This window comes from Ammospiza nelsoni, chromosome 25 (assembly GCF_027579445.1).
Source record: "Ammospiza nelsoni isolate bAmmNel1 chromosome 25, bAmmNel1.pri, whole genome shotgun sequence".
In the NCBI taxonomy this organism is placed as follows: Eukaryota; Metazoa; Chordata; class Aves; order Passeriformes; family Passerellidae; genus Ammospiza; species Ammospiza nelsoni.
This window is the reverse complement of record NC_080657.1, coordinates 4,386,921-4,411,783: the sequence shown is the minus strand read 5'-3', so window position 1 is coordinate 4,411,783 and position 24,863 is coordinate 4,386,921. Positions and strand designations below refer to the sequence as shown.

The following is a 24,863-nucleotide window of genomic DNA, read 5'->3' as shown; positions in this document are numbered from 1 at the left end:
CCGTGAGGGCTCCGTGAGGGCTCGGGGAGCGGGGCGGCGGCGGCGCTGCCGGGAGCGATGGCTCCTCTGCCGTAAAGGTGGCTGACTGCAGGGCTAAGGGACATGAAATATGATCATGGATGCCGGCCAGAGTCTGCTTTTTAACTTAGACTGCCGTTAATCTAATCTCCCGTTAACAGCACGGTGTTGATAGCAGAACGTTCGTGTCTCTAGGATAGCCCTGAGGAGGCTGCTGCCCAGACACGGAAACGGGCAGGATGGTAAATAGCTTTTACCAAGAATTTGCAATGTGTCTGGTGACATGAGATGCTGGGCCCATGGATCGGAGCAGATCTCTCTCTATATCTTAATTAATGTCCTTATCTCAAGGACATTATTTTCTCCCCACATCACGTTCCTGAGGGGACTGACAGGCTTTGGTGGGAGCCTGGCATCCAGCCAGGGTCATTCCACTGCAGGAAAGGAAGGCAAGGCAAGAGAGGGGTGAACAAAGTCAAGACAATTCGAGGGAGGGGTAGGCAAGGAATGGCAGGGAAGTGTTCGGCAAGACATGGAAAGAAGGTGTAGGCACAGCTTGACAGGTCAATGAAGTTCTAGGCTCTCAGAATCTCTGCTTGCCAGAGTGACTCTGAGATACGTACAAGTCTCTTTTTCCCAGCCCCGAGTCGAATAAGGAGTCAGGATTCTTCTGTTCTCATTCTCAAGGTTATTTATTATTTCTTATCTATAACATTTTTTCTCCGACATGCCGAGGTTTGTCTGGCAGGTCGGGCTGAGGCACCCTGACGGCCTCAGAGGCAGTGTTATCTTTTTATATTAAAGACTATGCGTAAATTATTTACAATACTTCCCAATACCTATCACCTTTGTTAGACAGTGAGTCTCTACCTTAAACCAATCCAAAAGTGCCACCATCACTTAGAACATGGAGGCTAGGAAGAAGAAAGAAGGAGGACAGGGTATGCCCAGATTCCTCCATCTTGAGGAGGAATCTGGAAACCCCGAACCCCCATTCTAAAAACCCCAAAAATCTATTTTTCATCCTATGACAAACTAATTATTATTTTGCTTAGACTCTCTTGACTTGTAATTCTTCATATAGAGGTAGGTAATTGTTTTTCCATGGGTCAAGATCAAAGTCACAGGTGTGTCTTGTGCTCTGTGCCAAGGTCTCTGAACCCCCCGGGCAGGGTTTCAACTCCTCCAGGGCAGCCAGAGGAATGTGCTGGGTTCCGAATCAGCTGTCCCCATCTCCCGGGCACTGCCGGCCTGCCCAGCCCCGCGTTTCCCCCGTGGGCTCCGTTCGAGCGCCGTTACCGGAGGGTCCCGCACTGGGGGCCCTGGGGCGGGCACGCAGCGCCCCCTGCTGGAGCTGCGAGCGGGGAATGGCAGCGAGGGGGCGCTGTGCCCTCGGGAGAGATGGCACAGACCCCTGAGGTGATGGCTTTTGGTTTAAGTTTTTATCTTTTTATATTTTTCAGGTCCTGTACTGAATCAGTGTTACTATGGGACACGAAATAACGCAACGCGGACATGCAGTTCTTTACAAGGGTAAAAGAGAATATTTAATTTTTGACTCCAATATTTATACATTTCCAAAAGTGACAGTGGATTGGAGGGTGGCAGTGCTACCTTTCCAATGACACTAGACAAACCAACAGTTTATCAAATCTTTCTTCTTCTATAAAATAATGCAAAACAATAAGTTATTTACATAAAGTGTGTGAAAAATTTCGTTATAAGAATGTAAACGTAAAAAAAATCTTAAAAAACCAAGATAACACTGGACTCCATATAGAGTGTTAGTAAGCTCAATTGGCTTTTCAGTGGTGCTGGGTGAGGTTTGAGAGCGCTAAAGAGGAGCTGTAGCTGGCTAAAATGGTTTGGGTGATGTTGGGAGGGTTTGAAGGTGGACTGGGGGGTCTGGGATGGTCTGGCTGTGGGGGGGACTCGGTAGGTGTTTGATGGTTCTGAGGGATGCTCCCCTCACCAGTTCCTCAGAGCACTCCTAGGCCTGGGGAGGAGAAAACCTCAGCATTTGGGGGCACCTCTGGGAGTCACCCCAAGTGGCTCATGGTTATCACCCCCTTTTCCTTGTATTTCCCACCCTCATGGTTATCACCCCCTTTCCCTTGCATTTCCCACCCTCATGGTTATCACCCTCCTTCACCTTGTATTTCCCACCCTTTCTCCCTTATGTTTTCTGCTCTTTTCCCCTCATGCTTCCCACCATTTACCCCCTTAATTTAAGGCCTTTAAATAGTGTCAAAGGAGGGTTTTTCTATGACTTAATCCTTAAAAGAAAAGGTTTTCTCAATTTGAAGCCCTTTGTTCCAGAACCCCCTCTTTTTTCTGTGCTCACTGGGATGCACTGGGAGGGACTGAGGGGAGACTGAGGGCATTGGGAAAAAACAGACTCAGATTTTAAGGAAGTTTTTATTTAATTCCAGAATTCTCTCAGTTTTTGGGTTTCCTCTCCAATTTGGCATGTTCCACCCAAATTCCCCAATTTAGAGGAGACGCCCCTCATTAGCAGCCCCCATTAATGAGGCTGGGGGGGAGGGCAAGGGCTCGACTCCCTCCGTGTTCCTCCCCCCACCAAACCAATGTGGTTCAGACTCATTTCACAGAAATTTGGGGGCAATTTCATTGAAATCAGGAAAAGTTCAATCCCCCAATATGGGGGTGTCCCCCCATCTGATACCGGGGAGACCCCGCCCCTCTGACGTCACTCGGCGGTGGGCGGGGGGCGATGGGACCCCCGGCGGCTCCTCAGGAGGAGGCGGAGCTGTGGGAGAGGGAAGGTTCACGGAGGGTCCCCAAAACACGGGGTTCTACCCCAGAATTTGGGGGTGTCACCCAGAGATCCTGGGATGGAGGGGTGGTGAAAACGAGGGGGTAAAGCAGCGGGATTTGGGGGTAAAGCAGCGGGATTTGGGGCATAGCAGCAGGGATCTGAGGCAAAGCAGTGGGATTTTGTGGTTCCAGGAGCAATTCCAGGCATTTCCTCCCATCAGCAGGAAGTTTTAGGGTGCAGTGGGGTCTTGGGTGTGAAGGTGATCTGGGGTCAGATCTGGGGTGCTCGTGGGGTTCAGGGGACGGTGCTGGCTCTGAGGGGGACCTGGGGGTCTCACCTGCTCTCCGGGGGCCCCCGGGGGCAGCAGGCTCTGGGGCAGCTCGTGCTCCAGGTTGCGGGCGCTGGGGTCGGCGCCCCAGGCCAGGAGCAGCCTCACGAGGGGCTCCTGGCTGGGGGTCCCGGGCAGTGCTGCTGCCATGTGCAGGGGGGTGTTCCCGTGGGCCTGAGGGATGGGAGGGGGCTCAGGGTACCCACAAATAACCCTCTAGCCCTCCTAGAGGTACCTCAGAGACCCTTGATACCTCCAGCCCCCCCAGACTCTTCACAGACACCCCAAATCCCCCAGTGCCCCTTTGATCCCGCTGAGCCTCCCAGAGCCCCTTCACACCCCGCAAGGCACTACAGGAACCCCAAAGAGCTCCACAGACCCCTCCAATCAGCCCCAAGAGCCCCACAGAGGTCCCCCAGCCCCAAGTGCCCCACAGAGAGAACCCAGAGCCCCCCTCAGAGCCCCCCCAAGTCCCTCACACCTTCATGTTGACCAGGCGGGGTGCCATGCCAGGCTGGCGCAGCAGCAGATGGGCCAGGGCAAGGTTGCCTCCCCTCACAGCGAGGTGCAGAGCTGTCAGGCTGCTTTTGGTGTCCTGGGGGCAAAAAGGGGGTCAGGGGGAGGGGTCCACAGGAGGTATCACCCCCCTACAACCTCCTCAACCTCCCCAAGAAATCCCAGTGCCTGGGAGAACAGATCTATCCAGCCCATGGGGGATCTGAAGGGAGACACAGGGGTCTGTGGGGGCACACAGGGGTCTTTGGGGGCACACAGGGGTCTTTGGGGGGCACACAGGTATTGTGGGGGGGTCTCACACCCCTCCCCAAGCCTCCCAAGGAACCCCAACAGACCCCAAAGTCTTACAATACACAGGGACCTTGAGGTGTGACAGTCATCTTTGAGAGGTCTGTGGGGAACCCAGGGGATGTGAGGGACACCTGGAGAGTTGTGGGGTACCTGGGGGTCTTTGGGGGGGTCTGTACCTGGCTGCTGCTGTCTGCCCCCATCAGCAGGAGCAGCTCCACACAGCGGAATCGGTCCTGGGGAGTGGGGGACCCCCCTGCAGAGCCCCCCACGGGGCTGTGCCCTCCCTGCAGGGAGGCGTTGTGGGCCAGGACAGCACAGTGCAGAGGGGTCTGGCCTGGGGGGGAACCAACAGGGGTCAGGAACGGCCCCTCCCCCAAACAGGAACCCCCTGGAATTGGGGACCCTCCTAGGGACCCCCTCAAAGTAAAGACACACCCCCTGGGACCCTCCCACCATCAGCCAGGACGCCCAGACTGGATATCCCCATCCCATCAAACAGGGATGCATCCCATCAAGAGCTACCAAAAAATGGGGATCCTCAGCATCCCCTTCAAACCCTTCTGTACTGACTACCCCTCAAATGGGACTCTCCCAAGACACCCTGAAATAGGGACTTGTCAGACACCCCAAATCAGGGATCCCTGAGTCCCCCTCCCATTGGGGACCCACCAACTGAACCCTCCCCAGTCCCACCCAAACAAAGACTCCCCAAGAATCACCCCCACCCCAAAACCAGGGGCCCACCCCAAGCCCTTCCACCACCCTTGCCCCCGCTCAGATTTGCTGACCCTCAAAATTTCTGGCCTCCACGTTGACAGGAACCCCCGAGGACATCATGGCCTGGGAAGGCAAGGGGGAAGATTTGGGGTCCCCCTGGATACCAGGAACCCCACTAGGCCGGTTCCCTGGTCTCCCAGGACAACTGTGTCCCACTTTGGGGTCCCTTTGGGACGGTTTTGTGGTCCCCAGGGGGGTTGGGGTGTCACCTGGAGGATTTCGGGGTGCCCATAGGCTGCAGCCAGGTGCAGCGCCGTGCGGCCCCCGTGGTCAGCGGCATCAGGGTTGGCCCCCAGGACAAGCAGGTCCCGCACAATCTCCGGGGCTGCAGCTGCTGCTGCCACCAGCAGGGGAGTCTGGGGACATCAAATGGGGGGTCAGGGACAGAATGAACAGGGGTAGGGGGGGCTTGGGTCACTCCTGGGGGGAGTTAGATGTCTAGAGGGTAAAGGGGGTCTGGGGGCTCTTGCAGGGAAAAAAAGGAAGGTCAGTGAGATCTGGGGGAGTCAGGGGTGGTTGGGGGGCATCAAGCACCCCCAGACCCTCAAATTATCACCCTGGTATTCTGCTACTGCTCTGCCTCCCCTTATCATAACTTTATCATCCCCTCATTAATTATTTGTTACTGATTGCCCCTTCATTGCCCTTTATTGGACTTTAATCACACCATCATTAATCACCCGTTATTACCCCCCAGTATTAATTCCCCCTTTATTCTCAGCACTCCCTCTATTAGTAGACTGCAACAGAACCCTGTGATTAATTATCTCAGAATTAACTACTCCACTCCCATTATTAATTACTCCCATCTTTTTACCTCCATCACCCCCTTATTGCCCCAGTACGACCCACTTATTACCCCTTCTTTACCAGCAATGCCCTCAACTTTCTCTTGCACTTCTAGCTTCCCATCCCAAACTTGCCTAGGTGCTCCTGCACCTTCATTTCCCCCAGATGTCCCCTTAGGACCCCCAGGTGTGTCCCCCCTCACCTTGCCCAGGTGCTCCCGCACCTCGAGTCCCCCCAGGTCCCGCAGAGCCTCGGCCGCAGCCCGGGCGAGCGCCCACTGCCCCCCGGCACAGAGCACGTGCAGCAGCCTGGGGATGGAGCGGGGTTAGAGGGACCCCCTTAACCCCCTACCCACCCCCCACCTTCCACCCAGAACACAGACCCCACAAACGCACTTGGCACCCCATAGCTCCTCCCAGTGCCTCACTGCCTTGTCCCACTGCTTCCCCCATTGCCTCCCTGCTGACCTCCACATTGACTCTCCTGTTTACCCCACGCTGATCTCACCCACAGACCCCGCTTCATCCCACTGCCCCCCACTGAACACCACACTGACCCCACTCACCCCACTGCCCTCCCATGGGCCCCACTGGCTGTCCTTCACACCAGTGACCCCCTAAATTGTCCCCCATCAACGCCTCCCATTTGCTGCAATTTAGCCCATTGATCCATCATGGACGCCTTGACTCCTGTACCCCCTTATAACCCCTGTACCCCCCCTTGTACCCCTCATGCCCCCCCACTCACGTGTCCCCCTCCTCGTCCTGCAGCAGCAGCTCCCGGGGGTCTCGGCCCCCCAGCACAGAGCGGGCGGCTGCCAGGTCCTGGGGTTCAGGGTACGGCTCTTGGATCTCCCTTCCCAGCAGAGAGGCCCCAAATTGTCCCCACGGTGCTGCAGGATGGGGCCAGGCAGGGCCGGGGATGGCAGCAGCCTTTGAGGGGGGGCAGCAGTCAAGATGGAGGGGGGCTTGGTCCCAGGTACCCCTGCCCCAATGATTTTCCTCCCCTTGTCCCCCAGGCTGCCACCCCATTGCCCCCATCTACATCATCTCCCCCCATTGTCCCTTGTTGCCCCTCCACTGCCCCCAATTCCTTCCTTCATTCCCTCCCATTGCCTCCCTTAACCACCCCATTTTCCCCATTGCCCCACCATTCCCCTCCCAGTTGTCTGCCCCCCTTCTCCCCCCATTTCCCTCCCATTCCCCCCCATTCTTCCCCCACTGCCCTCTCATTTTCCCCCATTGACCCCCATTTACCACACTGCCCCCCCTTTAACCCCCCAGTTCCCGCCCCATTTCTCCCCCATCCCCTCGAACCAGCTCACCTGGAACCCCCTCGGGCCGGAGACCCTTCCCCCATGGGCCCCTCCCGGGCTGCCATGGGACACGTGTGGGACCTCACAGAGGCCGGGAGTCACCGCGGGGACAACGGGCCAGGGAGAGCCTGAGGGGACACCCGGTGATGGGGGGACATGGGGAGGGAATGGGAGGGGAAGGGGGGACGTAGGGATGGGGAGGGCACGGAGAGGAAGTATGGGGCACAGGGGGTGTGGGGGGAGCTGGGGGATCGGGGGTCACTCACCATCCGAGGGGCGCGGGGAGGGCACAGCCAAAACCTGGGGGGAGAGCAAGGGGGTCAGCGAGGAGAGTGGGGGTGTCCCCAGGGGAGGTGTCACTGGGATGGGGGGTCACCCACCGGGGATCTCGCCCCTTCCCTGCTCTTCTGCTGCCGTAGCTCCTTCAGCAGCTGCTTCACCGTCTGGGGCGGAGCGGCGCGGGGGGGACCTGGTGTGTGCAAGGGAGGTTCGGGGGTCCCTGGGATGCCGGAGAACCCTGAAAACTCCTAAAACCCCACAAAACGCCCCGGCGCCCCCCTACACATGAACTAGGAGGGCAATAACCACTCGTCGGAATTAAACCCCTAAATCCTATAGAAGTCCCAGTCTTTAACACTGCCATCCTACTGGCCTCAGGGGTTACCGTTTCCCCGTGTGTCATCCAGACCCTGTTCGGGGGTGGCCCCTGAACTCCCGAGACCTCTCAAACCTCTGTGTCATAACCGAGACCCCCAAAGCCCGGGGCACTCCCCCAGCGAGGCAGGAATCCCCCTGTCGTGACGTCACGGGGATTCCCATGCGTCACCGCCCGCCCCCGCCGTCCCCGCCCTCCTCCCCGGGGAACCCCCTCCTCCCCCGCGGGGAGAATCCGGCGGGGAGGCCCCGGGAGCCCCCCCGCTCCATCAAGGCCGGTGTCCCCCTTCCTGCCCCCCAGAGCTCCTACAGGGTCAGCAGATCCTTCTTGGCTCTCTTAAAGGGCCAGTGTCCCTTAAACGCGAGGCTTAAAGGGCCAGTGTCTCCTACGCGCAGCTCTTAAAGGGCCAGTATCGCCCAAAAGCAGCTCTTAAAGGGCCAGTGTCCCCTAAAAGAGCTTCCTAAAAGGCTCTCTTCCAGGTGTTTTAAAGGACCAGCCCCCTGTCCCAGAACTTTTAAAAGGCCAGCGTCCCCTCAAAGCGGGTCTGAAAGGGCCCGCGACACCCCCCGCCCCACCACGGCCCCCATCCCCCTTTCCCCCCTCACCTCTCTGGGGCCGCATCCCCGCGGGATCCGGGGGCAAATGAGGCCGGGGCGGGCGCGGGGACCGTTTTGGGGGGACCTGGGCGAGGAAACCCCGCCCCGGAGGGAAACGCCACCAAAACGCCAACGCTGTCACTGTTGCGACGGGTGACAAGGCGGGGGGGCGGAGCTTCGGAGGGGCCCAGGGCACCCAGAGGATGGGTGGAGGTGGCGGGGTCACCCGGGGGCCGGGGTCCTCTGAGGGGCTGTCGGAAGGGTCACAGGTCCTGGGTTGTTCCATCAGCACCGATTTGGGGCAACAATCCAGGGTCCCTCTGAGCCCCCATCATTTTGTGTGGGTTTGGGGTACTCTCTTCACCATTCTGGGAGGGGGCTCTGTCTCCCCAACCCCAGAAGATCACGAGACCCACGAAGACTGTGGGGACACCAGGACTGGTGTCTTTATTGGGGTGGGACAGGGCTGTCCCCCCACCCACAATTTGCAGGGGTCACTGCTCCCCTCCATACCCCCCACTTGGGGGATGTGGGGTGTTTCTTACCCATTTTGAGGGCATCTCTGCCCCATTAGAGGGAGGTTTCTGATCCACTTGGGGGTGGCATTTAGGATGGGGGGGCTCAGCTCGATTTTGATGGGAGTCTCTGACACATGGGAAGGAAACCATGAGACCCACTGAGACCACCAGGGCTGGTGGATTTATTTTGGGGGATGTCACACAGCATGGGGGTTCCCTCCAGGATCCTGACTGGGGGGTTGGGTGTCACAAGTGTCCTTTCTACTACACAGCCTGCTGAAGCTTCACTGGTCCTGAAGCCTTTCTCAGACAGCTCCATTCTCTAAATGCCAGAAAACTCCTGCCCAAAGAGCTGAAACAGCTGGAGGAACAGCAAAGCACTCTGACCAAAGGCTGTGGTTTATATATCCCAGCCTCAGTGGCTGCACATTTGCTGCCCCAGCCCATCCCTTCCTGCAGCCTGTGTTAAACCTTGGCTCCCTTGTACTCCTGAGTACAACCTTGATGCTGCAGCTCCCAGGTAATCCCATCTCCCTTCCTCTGACACTGACCCTGAGCCCAGCAGATGGATACAGAACAGGCAGGAAAGAAGAAAAAAAATAGAGAGAGGAGGCCTGATAAAGTAGACATGGCAACTTGAAAATGCAAAGTCAGGAGAGAACTGAAAGCAGGCACAGAAATCTTCAGTACCAGCGTATATGTATAAATAAAATTTTACAGACAATGGATTAAGAGAGGAAAATAGACAGCAAGCTATATAAAAGTATACAGAAAGTAAAATTTTTTAAAGTTAGGAACTAAGAGAGGAATGAATTAAAAACTATCAACAGTGAACTAAGATAAAGACAGAAACTGTGAAAAAAACCTTTACACTTTCTGATATAGGCCAGGGCACCTTCAGAAATTTTGCTTGTGAAAGTGAAAATATAAATGTGCACATACTGATTTGCATGTGTATCTTAGCAATACAGAGTGAATCTATAACATACCTGCTGATTTGCATGTGTATCTTAGCAATAAAAAGTGAACCTAAGGCAGCACAGAATATACACTGATTTGGAGAGTATGTGCTTCAGTCTTCATGTGGTGATCTCTGGTCTGCCTTCAAACACTACTGCTGGATTTGGTGATCCTAAAGACAACGCTGAGTAGTGCAGTTGGCCAAAATTCTCATTGTTGCAGTTTATAATTTGTGGCCCTCCTTCACTACTGAAAGAAAACCATGGCAGTGAGTTAATGTGAGCCTGAAAACGTGTAGGACACATCACTGATGTTTGTGCCTCATCTAGCTGTCCATTGTGGGTCAGACAGATAACAGTAGAAAATAAAAATCAATTGTGCACATAAAGTGCACATTATTGATGTATAGAAATGAAAAGGCCTTGATCTTCAGAGACAATTTCCATGATTGGAGGATTAGTGTGACGTTTGACTCTAAGCTAAGAAAAATCAATATAGTCATAAAAATGTAGAGAATGTTTTGCAGTGAATAAAAAGCCAGTGAGGTAGCTTCAAACCTGGAAGAAAAATTAATAGCCTCTCTATACATCACTAAATTACTAATTTCTGAATGTTGTTATAAACAGTTTGATTTGCAAGCTGTCTAACTAAGGTAAAAATCAGAACCAACACTATAAAATTATTGTTGGCATTTGAATTTATTTTCCCTCGTGAGTTGTCAAGTTGTCATTTAACTGTAGTACCATTTTAAGAGATAATTCATCCTGGAACACTGTGGCTTGTTATACATTTTTTTTTAATATTTAGGTTTTACAGAGCAAGTAAATCACCAACCATGGCAGCTCAGTCTCACCAAACACTTCAGTTTTTCAAACAAATCTTCAGCATCTCTGCACAAACTGGCAAGGGTCTGTGTGTGTCTGTGGATCACTTCAGCAGAGTTAGAGGGTTTTATTAATAACAGATAGATATTTAGAGACCTCCTTTAACTACTCAAAAGAAGAGACATGTTTAGAATCCTGCCTTAAGAGATGGCTGGCTGCAGACTGCCAGCTTGCCACAATGACTGAGTACTTTCAGGCAAGCTGTCAAGTGTGAAATTGGACATGACCTATTGACTGCTCTTCAGCACCAAATTAAAAGATAATGATTAGCTTTCTAGAGTTCTCAGCAGAGGAAGTTTATTCATCTTTTACAGGACATTTGAATCAGAACTGCACTTTTGCAGAGTGCTGATGAGCATCATCTGAAAGAACATTACAGTGCTAGATATGCATCTTAACTCATATTGGTCTTAGCAGTGGACTTGCAATTAATACCCGGTATGCCTAATGAGGCTGTGCCCTGCTAATGCTAATGCTGAGTGCAGAAAACATTTTTGTACACAAAATAGACATATTTATTTCTTTTTTTCCCTTTTGTAAAATAAGGTATTTCCCCCCCCCCCAACATTTCTTAATGTTTAGAGTGTTTGAAAGGGTTTCCCCAGCTTACCATCAGTACCCAAAATGTTCTTTGATACCAGAAAGTTTGTGCACTCTGTTATAACAGAAAATATTTCAGCCTGTTCTTCCTATTTTTGCTGCTGAGGTAATGCAGATGGGTAGCTTAAGGTCTGGATTAAAAATGGAACTTGTGTCACTGAGTCAGTTTTTATAGGCTAGATGTAAGTATCACTCTCAAGAAGAATGACATCTTTAGTATGTCTGACATTTAAGACAGGAATTCTAATGATTTGCTCCCAAAAAGAAATACTGAATTATATGGATGGGGAAAATAGAGTAAAAACCATTGTCAAGTTCAGGAGTTTTTTAAACACATCAGCATGACAAGTAATGTGGTCTCAGGAGAATGAAAGAGAAGTGCAGAATCACAGAATATATGAGATGCTGTCTGTGAGCAGGGACTGAGTCTGGAGTAACCAAAAGTACATCCACTGATTTTTTTTTACATCAGGATTGTGGTGCTAAGCTGTGGCAGGAGAACAGACTGCAGGAATTTACAATGAGAGTGTTTGGGAAGATTTACCTTCTTCTGACCAGGCAAACTGAGTGTCTGCTGCTAGTGAGATGTGTGAACTAAAACATAGTCTGAAAGTTCTGTTTTATTCTGTTTCATTTATATGAGGCTGAGACTGTTCCTAAAACCTAAAAGGTGCTATTGAGGCAAAAGAGAAGATAATCTCAACTTAAAGCTGCAGAATTTTTATTTCTAGCTTTTTAAAAATGAGAATCTTTTACTGTTCATAGTTAAATTATGCTTGGAGCAGTAGCAGATTGAACAAGAGATCGATTTTCTCCTCCCTTCAGCCCCAGCAAATAAAAATTCCATGTGCAAAGCTCACACTCTATTTGCTACTGTAGCAAAATAAACTGCTCAAATGTGTCAATTTACTCACACAGATGGAAGATGGCAGGGGCTGTAATTTTTTATTGGACGTCGCAGATGTTTAGTTTTACATATTTTTGTAAAGAAAGGTATGTTTTATTTTTAATTTTTAATTTATTTTTAATTTGTTTCTCTTTAAAAAATGCTTAAATTGCCTATTCATATACTGATTTGCAAAAGTATGTTCATGTTTAGAAGGTTTAACATAAATATTCCTCTATGGACATCGATATGCAACCATAAGATTCCAGTTTCTGTTGACTTGTTAGCACTCCTGTTTTATAGGGTGAAGATTAATCCCATTTGAAGAGAAAATGCTATGCTAGAGCCCCTTTATCCTAAAAAATGCCAAAGTAAGATACTATTCTATTGAATTGTGCTGTACATACAATGAGAAGGTCTTTAGCTACAAGTGTTTTGCTTGTCCCCACACATAAGAAAAATCATGTTACAATTGTATATGCATAGAATAACATAAATATTGAAAAGGAATTTTAAATTTTGACCACAATGTTTCTCCTGTTAGTGGAGAAACAAACATGAAAAAAGGTGAGATGTACAATTACACATATATGTTACCAGTTTATCTGTGTTCAGATGACAGCCATTTAGGAAGATGCTGGTAAAGAATTTTTGTGTAAATAATTTATTTTTCAAAGAGTTGCGGCCAAAAATAGTAATGCTTGCCACTTAGGCACTATATTCACTATTTCAAATGCAGGTATCATTGATCAGAGGAAGTGAACCAATTAGAGCAATTCTATTTATTTATTGTTGACATCCATAAATAAAAAGCAAATGTCTGCACAAAATGATATGCTTTAACATGTCATTTTAATTAATATTGACATTTCCATGAGATGATTTACTCCCTCTTGAGCTCCTTTATATAACCAATTTTCTCTGTGAAACAGTAATTGGACTGCCATAATTACAGCTGTGACATGGGGCTTGGAACATCCAAAAATGAGGACAAGCAAATATTCCTGTACCTGGATAAGTGATCTAAATATAAATGTACTGCTCTCACACTGTTACTGGATGATGTTCAAATGCATCACAAAATGCTCTTTAAATCCTGCTACAAGTCAGACACCCGAGTTTCTACTGATCTGATGCAGACTGAGGGTGTTTAATATCTTGCAGTGATGTCTCATCAGGATGTTAATAATAAATAATAATAATAAAGCAGGCACAGGCAGATGATGCTGTTCTCCATCTCATAGGTGAAAGAAAATAAAACCTAATTATCAATGAGCAGTTGGTCATGGTTACAATGTGAGATATGATAGTTTTCCCAGTGTTGTGTTTTTCATAATATGTTAAAGAAAGAATGCAACTTTTACAATCTTTGATACTTGTTTCTCTCATACATTTTAGTGTTAATATGGCAGAATAACCATGGGAGACTGGAATTTCCTTGGAGGCATTTTAGAGGAGGTCCACATTCATTCCACAATTATTGGAAAGATTTGGCTCACGATCCTCTTCATATTTCGAATGCTTGTCCTTGGAGTGGCAACTGAGGATGTTTGGAATGATGAACAATCAGAATTTATATGCAACACTGAGCAGCCTGGTTGCAGAAATGTGTGCTATGATGAGGCCTTTCCCATCTCCCTCATAAGATACTGGGTCTTGCAAGTTATTTTTGTGTCTTCCCCTTCCTTGGTGTATATGGGGCATGCCTTATACAGACTAAGAGCCTTGGAAAAAGAAAGGCAAAAGAAGAAAGCTCAGGTAAGGGTGGAACTTGAAAGCACTGAGTTAGAAATGACTGAAAATCGTAAAAGACTGGAGAGAGAGCTCCGGCAGCTGGATCAAAGGAAGCTGAACAAAGCACCCCTGAGAGGCTCTCTGCTCTGCACTTATGTGATACATATTTTCACAAGATCTGCAGTGGAAGTTGGCTTTATGATTGGGCAGTATCTTCTTTATGGTTTTCATTTAGATCCCCTTTATAAATGTCAGAGAGACCCATGTCCAAACACAGTTGACTGCTTTGTATCTAGACCAACAGAAAAGACAGTGTTTATTTTATTTATGCAATCAATAGCAACTGTATCATTGCTTTTAAATATTCTAGAAATTATCCACTTAGGATTCCGAAAAATTAAAATGGGACTCTGTGAGCAGAACAGAACCAAAGATGACTCTGAGAATTTCTACATAAACAAATCTAAGAAATACTCTGTGATACCACATTCTTCTTTGGGAATATCCACCACCCCTCAGAAAACACTTCCTTGTGCCCTTAGCAATTATACCTTTCTGATGGAAAAGAAAACTGACACTGTGCTCTACCCAGTTTTAAATTCTCCTTCTATGTTTCAGTCTGTGCCAAATAACCGTACAGAAAGCAGCAGCAATTACACCCACTGCAACCAGGAAAAGAAATCTCCAAAGAAGAGGCCAGCTACAAATGCTTTGGACAATCAGACTCAAAATGCTAGCACAAATAATAATGAAGGCTTTCTTGGTGAGATTTGGACTGAGACACATAATGCACAAGAGGCTGAAAAGAAACATTTTCTTGTTGATATTCAGAATGCAGACACTGCTGCAAACATGTACTTGAGAAGCTTTGCTGAGATGCCATCTCAAACTTCAGTGCAGCCTGGTACAACTTTTCCTGGTACCAGTTGTAGACGACAGGCAGTGGTTGAGAGCACAGGAGCACCAACAAATTCTCTTCCAAGGAACAGTGACAGAAGACAAAGCAGTTTCAGTGCAAACACAGCCCAAATTCCTTACAATGCTGATGGAAAAAATTCCAGCCGACCAGACACTTCAGATTCTATGGGGGTGGTGAGCTCAGAATCCACACAGAGCAGAAACTGGAACAGTCCTAAGCTTTTCTCTCTGTCTAGGCAACAGTCACTGTCAAGTAATGCCAGCAGCAGGCGTGCCCCCACTGATCTTCAAATATAACATGAGCTAACTCATTACTGCACTAACCAATGCTGGGATAATTCCTGAACACAGACACAACCCACGCCTGTGTGTAAGTGCAGCTAAAGAATTCAACTTTAACCAGCTCTTTACATAGGTAAAAAAGTTGTGTAACTCTTTGAATAGTAGCTAAGTAATTTTAAACAGTCTCTACTTCCTTTGTAATGAAAATGTGGCATAGACCTCAGTGTATAAACCTCTACACTCCAGCTACAAAGGAAAAAGTACATCCTCCCAATCCACATATTAGGAAAAAGTCAGGCATAAAATCACAGCTGATACTATTTAAACTGAATAAAAGTAGAAGACAAAATTTGCAGGCTAAGGATATTTTTTACAAAGACCAGTAAATCAAATAAGGCTAAAGATGCTCTCAGAGGAATGTATTGGTAAACATGTCTCTGCCTAATCAGTCTGAGAATTCAAACTGACATTTGGTAGCTGACCAAAAGCAGAATGTCAAACTTATTCTACTGTTCCAACTGTTGTAAATACAAAGAGAAAAAGCATTTACAAAACAAATCATGAATTCTTTGGCTCCATGGTACACTTTTTTTTCAGTGTATCGCCACTGACTTCCTCAGCAGAATAATCAAAGCGAATTTGTTATAGTATACTATCAGAATTCAATATATCACTAATTTTTTTTTTAAACATCATGAATTACAGACATGTTGTGAGCTTTACTTTTGCCATTTTTTTGTAACAATAATAAGATATGAAAACCAGAAACCAAGTTACTGAAATTTACTAATCAGATATTTTGAATTTCACAAACCAGAAGGCTTACTAAGGAAAACAGAAAAAAACCCCAAAACCAAAGACAGAGAAGTAAAAAAAGCAAATAGTACCTCCTGGTTTCAGTTACAATGTCAAAAGATGTATAAAAGGTTTCTCAAACAGTAAAACTACTCCTTTTCTGTTTGTCTCTACCCTGAATTCTGATAAACTTTTAAATCAAATAAAGCTTCTACCTGTTTAGGATAAATTTGTGTTGATGCTTTTTATGGGGATAGCAAAACCTTAGGACATTTATCCACTTGCTGTTCAGGTCATCATGGTGTAAAGGAAGTTCCATGAAACATCTTGAAATAACAAAGGAGGCAAAGATGAACAAAACACTGTGATACATTTGTAATCAAGCTTTCTATGTATGAAATACATTTATTTGAGTTGCACAGCACTGAAACACTGTAAATACTTGCTGAGGTGGCTACAGCTGGAATGCATTGGTATTTTTGTGTGTATTTTTTACTGGCAGATTTGACATACTGTTCATGTACTGAAAAAATTGAATTTGTGAGATATAGGATAATGATGTTACAGCACAATTAAATTCTTGAAGTGCACTGTCATTATGCTTACCAGACAGCCATGATTGACTGAAAACTGTTCAATACTGGCAAAAAAGGAGCCAGAAAACCTAAAAAGCTCTTTTGCTTGTAGCAGTAACATTAATTTGGTCCCATCCACGTAAGAAATACAAGAACTATTAAAACTATTCACTGTAGATTTCTCTCCAAAAAGTATTCCTTTCACTTCCATGTGTATACATAAATATAGCCCTACATAATTGTGTTTACACTGTAAAACTGAAGGTTGTGTAATATACTGGAATGTACATTACTGTATAGTGTGACTTAGGCAAGTTAATGCTGCTGCTGTGCTTTAATTCTTGAATTTCTTGATGCATAAAATTCTGTGAGCAATAACTGCTAATGCTTGATTTGCATTTAATCTCTCCATAATAAAAAGCCTCATATTTAATGCACTCTGTTCCTGCTATCTAAATAATAGAAAGTCAGCATTTAGATGTTCATGTATGGGATGTGACATTTGTATTTTTATTGTTCAAGACAAGTCAAAAAATAGTATTTATGCTGCTGTGAGAGAAATTTTATTAACTTTGTTATGTCTGGACATAAGTCAAACATTCTTTTTAATCACAGCACCTTCCCAAATGAAGAGTAACTACTGAAAAATAAAAACATTGCGGAGGAGCATGGAGTGGATTAAGGAGTGAAAACTCCTTAACATCATATGTGCAAGATCATTTGGTTGGTCTTTTTAAAATTATTTTTTTATTTCTACAATAAATAGATTGTTTCTGTCAGCGTCTCAGAAAAATAAACAGGTATAACTGCTTCTGGTTTTTTTGTTTTTGTTTTGTTTGTTTGTTTTTTTTAACAGGCTAAGGCAAAACACTTTCGACGTGAAAATTTCAGAGCCTCTTGGGTAGGCACCTCTGCAGCTGCTTCTTGCGGCAACTTCTCCTGTGATTTGAGTCAGCTGCAGCTACTGAAATTTATTAATCAGACTCTTTGAATTTCATAAAACACAAAACAGAGTGTTTACTATGGAAAACAGAAAAACTCCAGCGACCCTCAGGACAGCTCGGAGACGCTCGGGCCCGGTGACGGCCGGACCATTGCCGCTGCCACCGCTCGCCTTCTCCGCGGAGCGCTCCGGGGCCGCGGGTGGCGGCGTCCCGGCCAGCGGGCGGCACAGCCCCCGAAGGCTGAGCTGAGCAAGGAACCGTCCCCGGCGAGGAGAGCAGGGCAGAGCGGGACGGGGACCAGAGCCGCGCGAGAAAGGGGGCACAGCGCCGGCACAGCTTCCCCCTGGGCGGCGAGCGAGCCGGCGAGGCCGCCCCGAGGGGAGCGAGAGCGCCCTGAGGAGAACGTGGCCGCCCCGAGGGGAGCGAGGCCGCCCCGAGGGGAGCGAGAGCGCCCTGAGGAGAACGTGGCCGCCCCGAGGGGAGCGAGGTCACCCCGAGGGGAGCGAGAGCGCCCTGAGGAGAACGTGGCCGCCCTGAGGGGAGCGAGGCCACCCCGAAAGGGAGCGAGGCCGCCCCGAGGGGAGCGAGGCCGCCCCGAAAGGGAGCGAGGCCGCCCTGAGGGGAGCGAGACCGCCCCGAAAGGGAGCGAGGCCACCCCGAAAGGGAGCGAGGTCGCCCCGAGAGGAGCGAGGCCGCCCCGAGAGGAGCGAGACCGCCCCGAAAGGGAGCGAGGCCACCCCGAAAGGGAGCGAGACCGCCCCGAAAGGGAGCGAGGCCGCCCCGAGAGGAGAGCGAGGCTGTCCTGAGGAGAGCGAGGCCGCCCCGAGGGGAGCGAGGGCGGCGCGCGGGGCCCGGAGCGCGGGGCGCGGCCCCGGCCGTTGCCGCGGCGCCGTCGCCGAGGTAACCGCAGGGAAGCGCTCGCGCCGTTAAAGCGCAGGGCGCAGGCGCGCGGCCGGGGCAGGCGCCGTGCGGGTCAGATGGCGCACAACAAGGTAGGGGGGAGCGCGCCGGCGTGGGCGCGGTGCCGCTCTCCGTGCCGGCTGCGCGGAGCGGCGGGCCGCCGACCGACACCGGCTCGGCCCTTCGTGCCGCCTCCGCGGCGGAGAGCGGGACCGGCCTGTGCTAAAGGGCCGCCTCCGCAGTCGAGGCGGGGCGCGCCGCCGAACTGACCGTGTGGGCGTCCTCCCTCAGGCCGCGGACTCCAAGCGGGAGCAGTTCCGCCAGTACTTGGAGAAGTCGGGAGTGCTGGACATGCTCACCAAGGGTAAGTGTCCGGCTCGCGTCGTGCCGCCCCGGGGCCGGCGGGCGGGTGCGGTTCCTCTCACGGTGTCCCGCTCCCGCGGAGCCGCTGCCGCCCCGCACGGCGGTGCCGCGGCCGTCCCTCGGGCTGCCTTGCCGCTCTCCCTTGGCTTCCCGCCTCGCCTCGCCGATCGCTTTTTCTCCTCAGTCCGGCGAGGCGGCCGGCAGAAGAACTCTCCTGGAAAACTTGGTGCGGCGTGGCCTGGAAATGGAGCCCGAGGTGCGCGGCGGGGCGGAGCGCGGCGGGAGAGGGCAGCGGGCCGCTGGAGCGGCGCCCCGGGGGCTGCGGAGCGCTCCGGCCCCGCGCCTCACTCACCGTGTGGGGGGCAGTGCCGGAGGTGCGTGCGGAACGGCAAGGCGGGTCCCTTACCCGCGCCGGGTGTGATGGAGGCATCTCTGCTTCGGCCAAAGTGCTACTTTCAATGCCTGCTTTTGGTTAGTTAGTTTATTTTCTTTCAGTGGGTGCTGTTCGTGAAGTTTTTCTACAGAGGAAGTCAGTGCTTGCGATGAAATAACAGCAGATGTAATCTTAATAAAACTTTGTTTCATACCTTTTGTTGGATGGAACTTAGTTTCATTCATTCTAGAAAAAAGCACTAAGTTCTGGATTAATGACTCCATATCAGACTGAGGATACGATAATGCTAAACTTGACACATGTGACTTGCTATCTTTGAAATCCTTCTCAAATCTTTTTGAGAACCTTCCGATAGTATGTAGCAAAAATGTGTTAATATTGAAAGAATTAATATTCTGCTAATATTGCAAGTATGCTGTTTAAAGAGGGAGCAGCAGATCTAGGAAGTCAAGCGAATAGCTGCTGCACTAAGACTCTTGGCCTGGTGTGTGAGTACCATTTGATTTTTCAATCACAGTACCATCCTGTGGGATGCAAAACAAGTCTCCCAAGCAGCCTAATTTTGCTTTTAAAAGCAAAAGGAGTTAGGAGTAAGTAACTTACCTAAGTAACTTTGGAGTTACTTAGCTGAAAACCAGTTTGGCTGTGTAGTGCAGACATCTGAAACTGGCACGTGGCCCCTGTGGGGAGCAGGGAGTGGTGATGTTTGGGAACTTCCTGGGTATTCATGTGACAGTCTCCTATTATGTTGCTATGTAATGGCTATTTTTATTTAAATTGTCGGGGTATTGCTGCTTTTGTCCGGCGGTTTTGGCCATTAGAGCCCCCATCCGTAAAGATTCAGTGTCAGCCATTTAGCAGCTATTTAGTTTTGTAACTGAATGCTCAGTGGAGGTTTGTTGTTCTGCTGGAAGTTACAATATGCCGATGTCTTGTGGTTGAAAGATGTAGCTTAAGTAGAATTTTAATGAACACTATAGTTAGAATTTCAGGCTTACTGGCAAAAGCTAGTATTAGGGTGCATGTGGCATATGTAAAGTTTTTCAGGTTGTTTTGTGTTCTGTGCTAGAATAACCAAAGACTGTGTGGGGTTAGGGATCAAGAAAACTCTTCAGCTGTTGCCAGGTACAATGTTCTGTCCCCTCTCATACAGCAGACCTGTTGCTGATGTCAAAGTGTACAGGAGAAAATCTTGTTAAATGGAAAAATGCAACATGTATGCTTTCTGACTGCTGGTATGTGTTTGAAAAACTTAGAGCTGCATGAACTTCTTGCAATTGTTGAATATTTTCTATTTGCAGTGTTGGTAGCCTTATATGAAGAGCCAGAGAAACCAGATAGTGCACTGGAGTATCCTTTTTCTTTGCTGTGACTTATTTATTGAGGCTTCATGCACAGTACTGCTTCTGACTCATGGGTGAGCTGACATTGCATTGAGAACGTGACTTTATCAATGCATTTTACCTAATAATTACATTTTCTCAAGCTAACAGAGTCTGACAGATGCAGGGGAGCTGGGTATTTCAGAATGCCAGCAGTTATGGAGCTAAGTTAGAGCCATTTCAGTGTTGGAGACCTGCAGCGTTAGGTTTGAGTATCTGCAGTGGCAGTGGGTTCTGAAGTTTGCTTCTTCACACTTCCTTTTTGTTGTTTTTTGTTTGTTTGTTTTTAAATACATGAGGAAAGGGGGAACTAGCATATTTGATTTCATGCTGTTTTTAAGCAGCCTCCATTTTTGGGCATTGCTTTTTTGTTATTTCTTTTAGTTCTTCAAAACATCTGCCATTAAGAAAAGAAAAGAAGGGGGTAGTAACACATAAGAATTTGTACTGATATCTTGTTTTTGTTTGCTTTTAAGGAATATTAATTTGAAAAGCTCTCTTATTTTGGTAACTTTTTTCCTGTAGTAATCTCAATGGTTTACTGCAATGTTGACCATGTGTACTGCAGTGTTAACACTAAAATTTAGTTATACAAGTGAACAAATACTTAACATCTAAATATCAGTTTTCTGAAGCATCATCTGGGAGCTTCAGCTCCTGAGAATCCAGAACTAGAAGCACTTCGCTTGGAAGTGGCAGAGATGAAAGAAAAATATGAAGCTGTGCTGGAAGAAAATAAAAAACTGAAAACCAAGGTAAAAGTCTACATGGTGTTACTCTGTAGTTCCATCTTGTACAACAAGAAAAATATTTTAATTACTTAGAATAGAGCTAACTTTTTTCCATTAGAGTAACTGATAGATGTTGTTGCATTGTTTAGCCTCATGACTGAGAAATGCTGATAGAATTCATTGTAGTAAAGATTTATTATTTTTTATGGAACACTTCTTGTAGAATATAACAGAAAATATTGCTAAACTAGGGATTTTATTTATTTAGGAGAAGTGTATCATGTCCAATAGGTTGTATTGAGTCCTGTCAGGATGTGTTTAAGTTGTCTGATATTATGTAGATCATGCTTTCAGGACCGTTTTGAAAAACAAGTATCCATTATAAGGCCTTTCAAAAGGCAGATTGAAGGAGGAATATTATGTATTACTTTGTGTCACTTGGCACAGACTTCCACATGGCAGGATCTTACACAGGCACGTAGATCGTGTGGAACAATAATTTATGCTTTTAATTTAAAGTGACCTTGGGATTTATGTGAAACAACAATGAATCTGAAATGCTAGCTAGGGCAGGGCCGTTCTTTATTGGGTCTGCAGGCTGGCTGAGAGAGCTCTGGGATGTGAACAGCTTTCTAACACTGAAGAAGGAAACCTGTGAGATACTTAATATGCTAGTAGCTAATGTGCCACCACAGGTTTCCATGCATTTGTTAAAAGAGGATGGTGGCTGTTATATGAGAATACCCCTGGGAGACAACCCACCTTGTTTTAGTTCTGTTAGAAAGGATTCTTGGCCATGACCCCTTTGTATTTCTTGTTCAGAGTGCCATCTTGCTGTCCTAGTAATTCTCCTTCTTCCCTATTACCCATTATCAGTCCTCAGCTACATTTGTTATTTCTTACTAGGAAATATGGCAAAGAACAGAGTTTTAGGCAGAGCAGCAGTAGACCAGCCACTTATTTTAGCAGACTTTAAAATACAGCTGATAATAAATAGATAGATAAGAGCAGAGTAATCTGGGTCTTTGTTTAAAGAAGTATTTTCAAGAAGTCAGAACTTGTTGCAGGAAAGTAAGCCTTTTGGAATCATGTCCTAGAACTTCTCCTTCTTTACATATTTTCCAGTATTAGTGTGTTTTGTTTTTTCCTGTCCTTTCCTCTACAATGTCATGCCCATCATTCTGACATACTGTAAAATTCACATAGCAGGGAGAACACTACATTCTATTGTAGCAGTCCTCTAACATCAAATACACATCTTTATCTGTGCTTTTATTGGTAATTACTAATTATCTGTGCTTTTATTGATAATTACTATCACACAGATGTCAGATATTCATGTGTGTTGGGAGGAGGACGGGAAGTCAACAGTTAGGACCTTGGTAGAATAGAAAACTGACTTTGGGTTGTGTACTAATAATCCATTGTAGTAAAACCTACAATAATAAAAAAATTAAATTTTAGTGGTTCTTGTTAGCAGCAGAGTGCTGTAATTTACTGGTGCTAGTAGGAAGGAACACATGTATGTTTTTATTATTTTTAATTTTATTTATGTTTTAAAATTGTATGTGTATTTTGTTTATTTTTAACCCACTCTGCAGTTTGCAGAGAGGAGGAATCTTAATTGAATAAACTGAACCAGCATATTTCAGAGAGTTCATAATTCTTGAACTGTCTTTGAAGCTTGAACTAATCTTTAATTCTGCTGAGGTCATGAACAACTTTGTATCTTTCTTAGATAGTAACTGTACAAGTAAAGGTGATATTTAAGTATGGAGTTGCCCAGGCTATGCTCTCCAGAAAGTGTAATGGAAGCTGGAATGATTACAAGAAATGTTAGGTTGGATACTATTGCAATGAGAATGACTGTTTCAGTGAAAGCTAAACTGTCATTATCAACTGCTATTTAAGATGAAAGTACTTAAAGACTGCTAGAATTAAAAGAGGGAAAAATTGAGGGCAAGACAAATGTTCTTCAAAGTGCATTTAAAAATCACCTTGTTATGGCTGCATGGTTATCCAGTGTGAGAAATGGATGTTTTGGGGGAAGGGTTACTTTAATGCCTGACTTGAAAATAGACTTGCCTAATAATGTACAAAGTTAATGGAACAAGTCCAGACCATATATTTTCCTTCATTTCTTAATACAGAGTGTTACATGAAATATTGCTACTAACTAAATTCCTTTCTTTAAATCCACAGCTGGCTCAGTATGAACCACCTCAAGATGAGAAGCATGGTGAATAACAGTAGTTTTTTTCTTTATTGCCTTGACTTAATAAAGGGCTTCCTGAGAAATGCTGTCTTGTGTGTGAACTCTGCATTGTCTACTTTGTTACTTCATCATCTTAGAGAAAGAATTCATTACCATGAGCACGCTGATGCCTTGGCAACTGCTGAGTTAAGCATGCTGGCCAAGGTTCTTGCTTTCTGTGTTTAAGAAAAGATGATAATTATGATTAACTTTCAGATAACTGTGCTTCACTCTTCTGAAATGCAAAGTAGTTATTAATAAAAAACCCTAAAAATAAAGTAGTAATATTTTAAAGAGCTGTATTTGTTTCCTGCCCTAAAATTAAGTACTTTAAAGGCAGCTGATGACAGCAAAAATAAAGGAAGGGGGAAATGAAAGCAGTAGTTGTCTTATGTATTAGATTTATTGGCTGTTAGTCTGCAAAACCCATCCTAAAAATAAGGAAGTTAAACTACCTTGAAAATGTGGCAAGATGGATCAGAACTTTTGTTAGTCATTGTAATCAAGGGCTAGTGAATGCAATATTTGCTTGCCTTAATATTATATCTATTGACCTAAATAGACCAGAAGAGAGGTAAAATGAGGGGGAAATACTGTTTGTAAAGCATTAATTAGGAAAAAAAAACAAAACTGCCCTGAACCAACAAACCAAAACCAGACAAGCAAGGCAAAAAAAAAAGAATTTCCCAAACCTCAGGAACAAAGGACAGAAGAAAGTCCCCTTGAATGTAAGCTAGAACATGAAGCATTAAGTTGCACCATGTGGAAGTAGGGAGAGGGTTTGCTGTGGGAAAGGTGTTGGTGTTTCTGAGTAACGTGATATGTCCTGCTAAGGAAGCAGCAAGGCAGGTAAAGGTGTTGGCCCAGCCATCCCAGGGCATGGAGAACTGACCTGAGCTATTGGTGCCTGGCAAGTAAACCAAACTTGGAGTTTTCATAACTGTATTTGCTTCCCTCTGAAAGCACTTGGATGTTGCCAACCTTAAATTAGGATTGTGATGAAATAACAAAGATTTGTTAAAACTTCAGCTCAGTGCCTGCTTGCTAAACGGCTGCTAGAAGAAAATCAGTGCCTGTTTAATGAAGACTGTTGCTTTGCAAGGTAACGTTTTCTTACACGGCCGCTTCGGCAAAACCTCCCCTGCCGAAATCAGTGCCTCTGATTTATTAAAAATATGGATATTGATGTAGTACTGATAGCCACCTGTGACAGACAAAGACACTCTAACAGTTCAAAGTTAGAAAGTGAATGTTTATTGTGGGATAGCTCCCAAATACACACTGATTTACAGGTGATTAGAGAGTCCTTTTATCTGTACAAATATTGAATACCCAAAATACAAATGCATATTCATAACTTTGGTACATCCCATTCCCCATTTAGTATGGGATAGTCCAAACGCTATTTAGCAAGCGTAGTTTGTTTCTTGAAATGGGTCAGTGGTCCCAAAATGACGAAGTAAATGAAGTCTTCTTCGTTCTGACCTTTCTACCTTTTCAATGCAAACATGACAAGTGAACCCTTGGTAGAACTCCCATTCCCCATCTTCAATTGGTTTCAGAACGAGGAGGCCACAATTGTCTTATTTCCTAAAAGCTATTCATCAGTTCCTATATTTGTTATAAATCCAGCTAACCAAACACTGTGCTGACAAGCGATCAATTATGAGTTAACTACC

At 46.9% G+C, this 24,863-nt stretch overlaps 3 protein-coding genes across 9 annotated transcripts; 2 read left to right on the top strand and 1 right to left on the bottom strand.

Moving 5' to 3' along the window:
• The first annotated feature begins 25 nt into the window (after nt 1-25).
• On the top strand, nt 26-16,916 carry GJA9 (gap junction protein alpha 9). 7 transcript variants are annotated; one of them, XR_009419999.1, is made up of 4 exons: nt 26-260; nt 1,482-1,551; nt 13,311-14,934; nt 16,832-16,880. XR_009419999.1 is itself a non-coding variant. In XM_059488851.1 (4 exons), exons 3-4 carry the CDS (start codon nt 13,332-13,334, stop codon nt 14,859-14,861), a joined length of 936 nt encoding a protein of 311 aa, XP_059344834.1. In that variant the 5' UTR covers nt 26-260; nt 1,482-1,551; nt 13,311-13,331; the 3' UTR covers nt 14,862-16,916. The 7 variants fall into 7 exon arrangements, 6 of the variants coding, with proteins under 6 accessions (XP_059344834.1, XP_059344829.1, XP_059344828.1 ...); XM_059488851.1 differs by having other exon boundaries at nt 13,311-13,670; nt 14,265-16,916; XM_059488846.1 differs by adding an exon at nt 11,945-12,019 and having other exon boundaries at nt 13,311-16,916.
• NFKBID (NFKB inhibitor delta) lies at nt 2,729-8,089 on the bottom strand. The gene is made up of 12 exons (XM_059488513.1): nt 8,074-8,089; nt 7,194-7,282; nt 7,080-7,113; nt 6,823-6,941; nt 6,246-6,430; nt 5,701-5,806; nt 4,919-5,065; nt 4,721-4,772; nt 4,109-4,266; nt 3,607-3,720; nt 3,135-3,299; nt 2,729-2,788 (listed from the first exon to the last, which is right to left on the bottom strand). Exons 1-12 carry the CDS (start codon nt 8,087-8,089, stop codon nt 2,729-2,731), a joined length of 1,245 nt encoding a protein of 414 aa, XP_059344496.1.
• A 1,200-nt stretch (nt 16,917-18,116) lies between the features above and the next one.
• MYCBP (MYC binding protein) lies at nt 18,117-23,228 on the top strand. Its single transcript, XM_059488755.1, has 5 exons — nt 18,117-18,152; nt 18,352-18,424; nt 20,119-20,167; nt 20,825-20,954; nt 23,133-23,228. The coding sequence occupies exons 1-5, from the start codon at nt 18,138-18,140 to the stop codon at nt 23,175-23,177; spliced, it is 312 nt and encodes a 103-aa protein (XP_059344738.1). The 5' UTR covers nt 18,117-18,137; the 3' UTR covers nt 23,178-23,228.
• Nucleotides 23,229-24,863: the final 1,635 nt, after the last annotated feature.

What these genes read in the sequence shown, in the direction of transcription:
- NFKBID (XM_059488513.1), bottom strand. An exon ending in GGAGGCCAGAAATTTTGAGG is followed by an intron (nt 4,267 to 4,720) that starts GTCAGCAAATCT and finishes GTTCCCCCCCAG; the next exon opens with GCCAGACCCCTCTGCACTGT. An exon ending in CCCGCCTGGTCAACATGAAG is followed by an intron (nt 3,300 to 3,606) that starts GTGTGAGGGACT and finishes CCCATCCCTCAG; the next exon opens with GCCCACGGGAACACCCCCCT.
- MYCBP (XM_059488755.1), top strand. An exon ending in GCTGGACATGCTCACCAAGG is followed by an intron (nt 18,425 to 20,118) that starts GTAAGTGTCCGG and finishes TTCTATTTGCAG; the next exon opens with TGTTGGTAGCCTTATATGAA. An exon ending in AAACCAGATAGTGCACTGGA is followed by an intron (nt 20,168 to 20,824) that starts GTATCCTTTTTC and finishes TCTAAATATCAG; the next exon opens with TTTTCTGAAGCATCATCTGG.
- GJA9 (XM_059488850.1), top strand. Translation starts at nt 13,332, where the DNA reads ATGGGAGACTGGAATTTCCTTGGAGGCATTTTAGAGGAGGTCCACATT.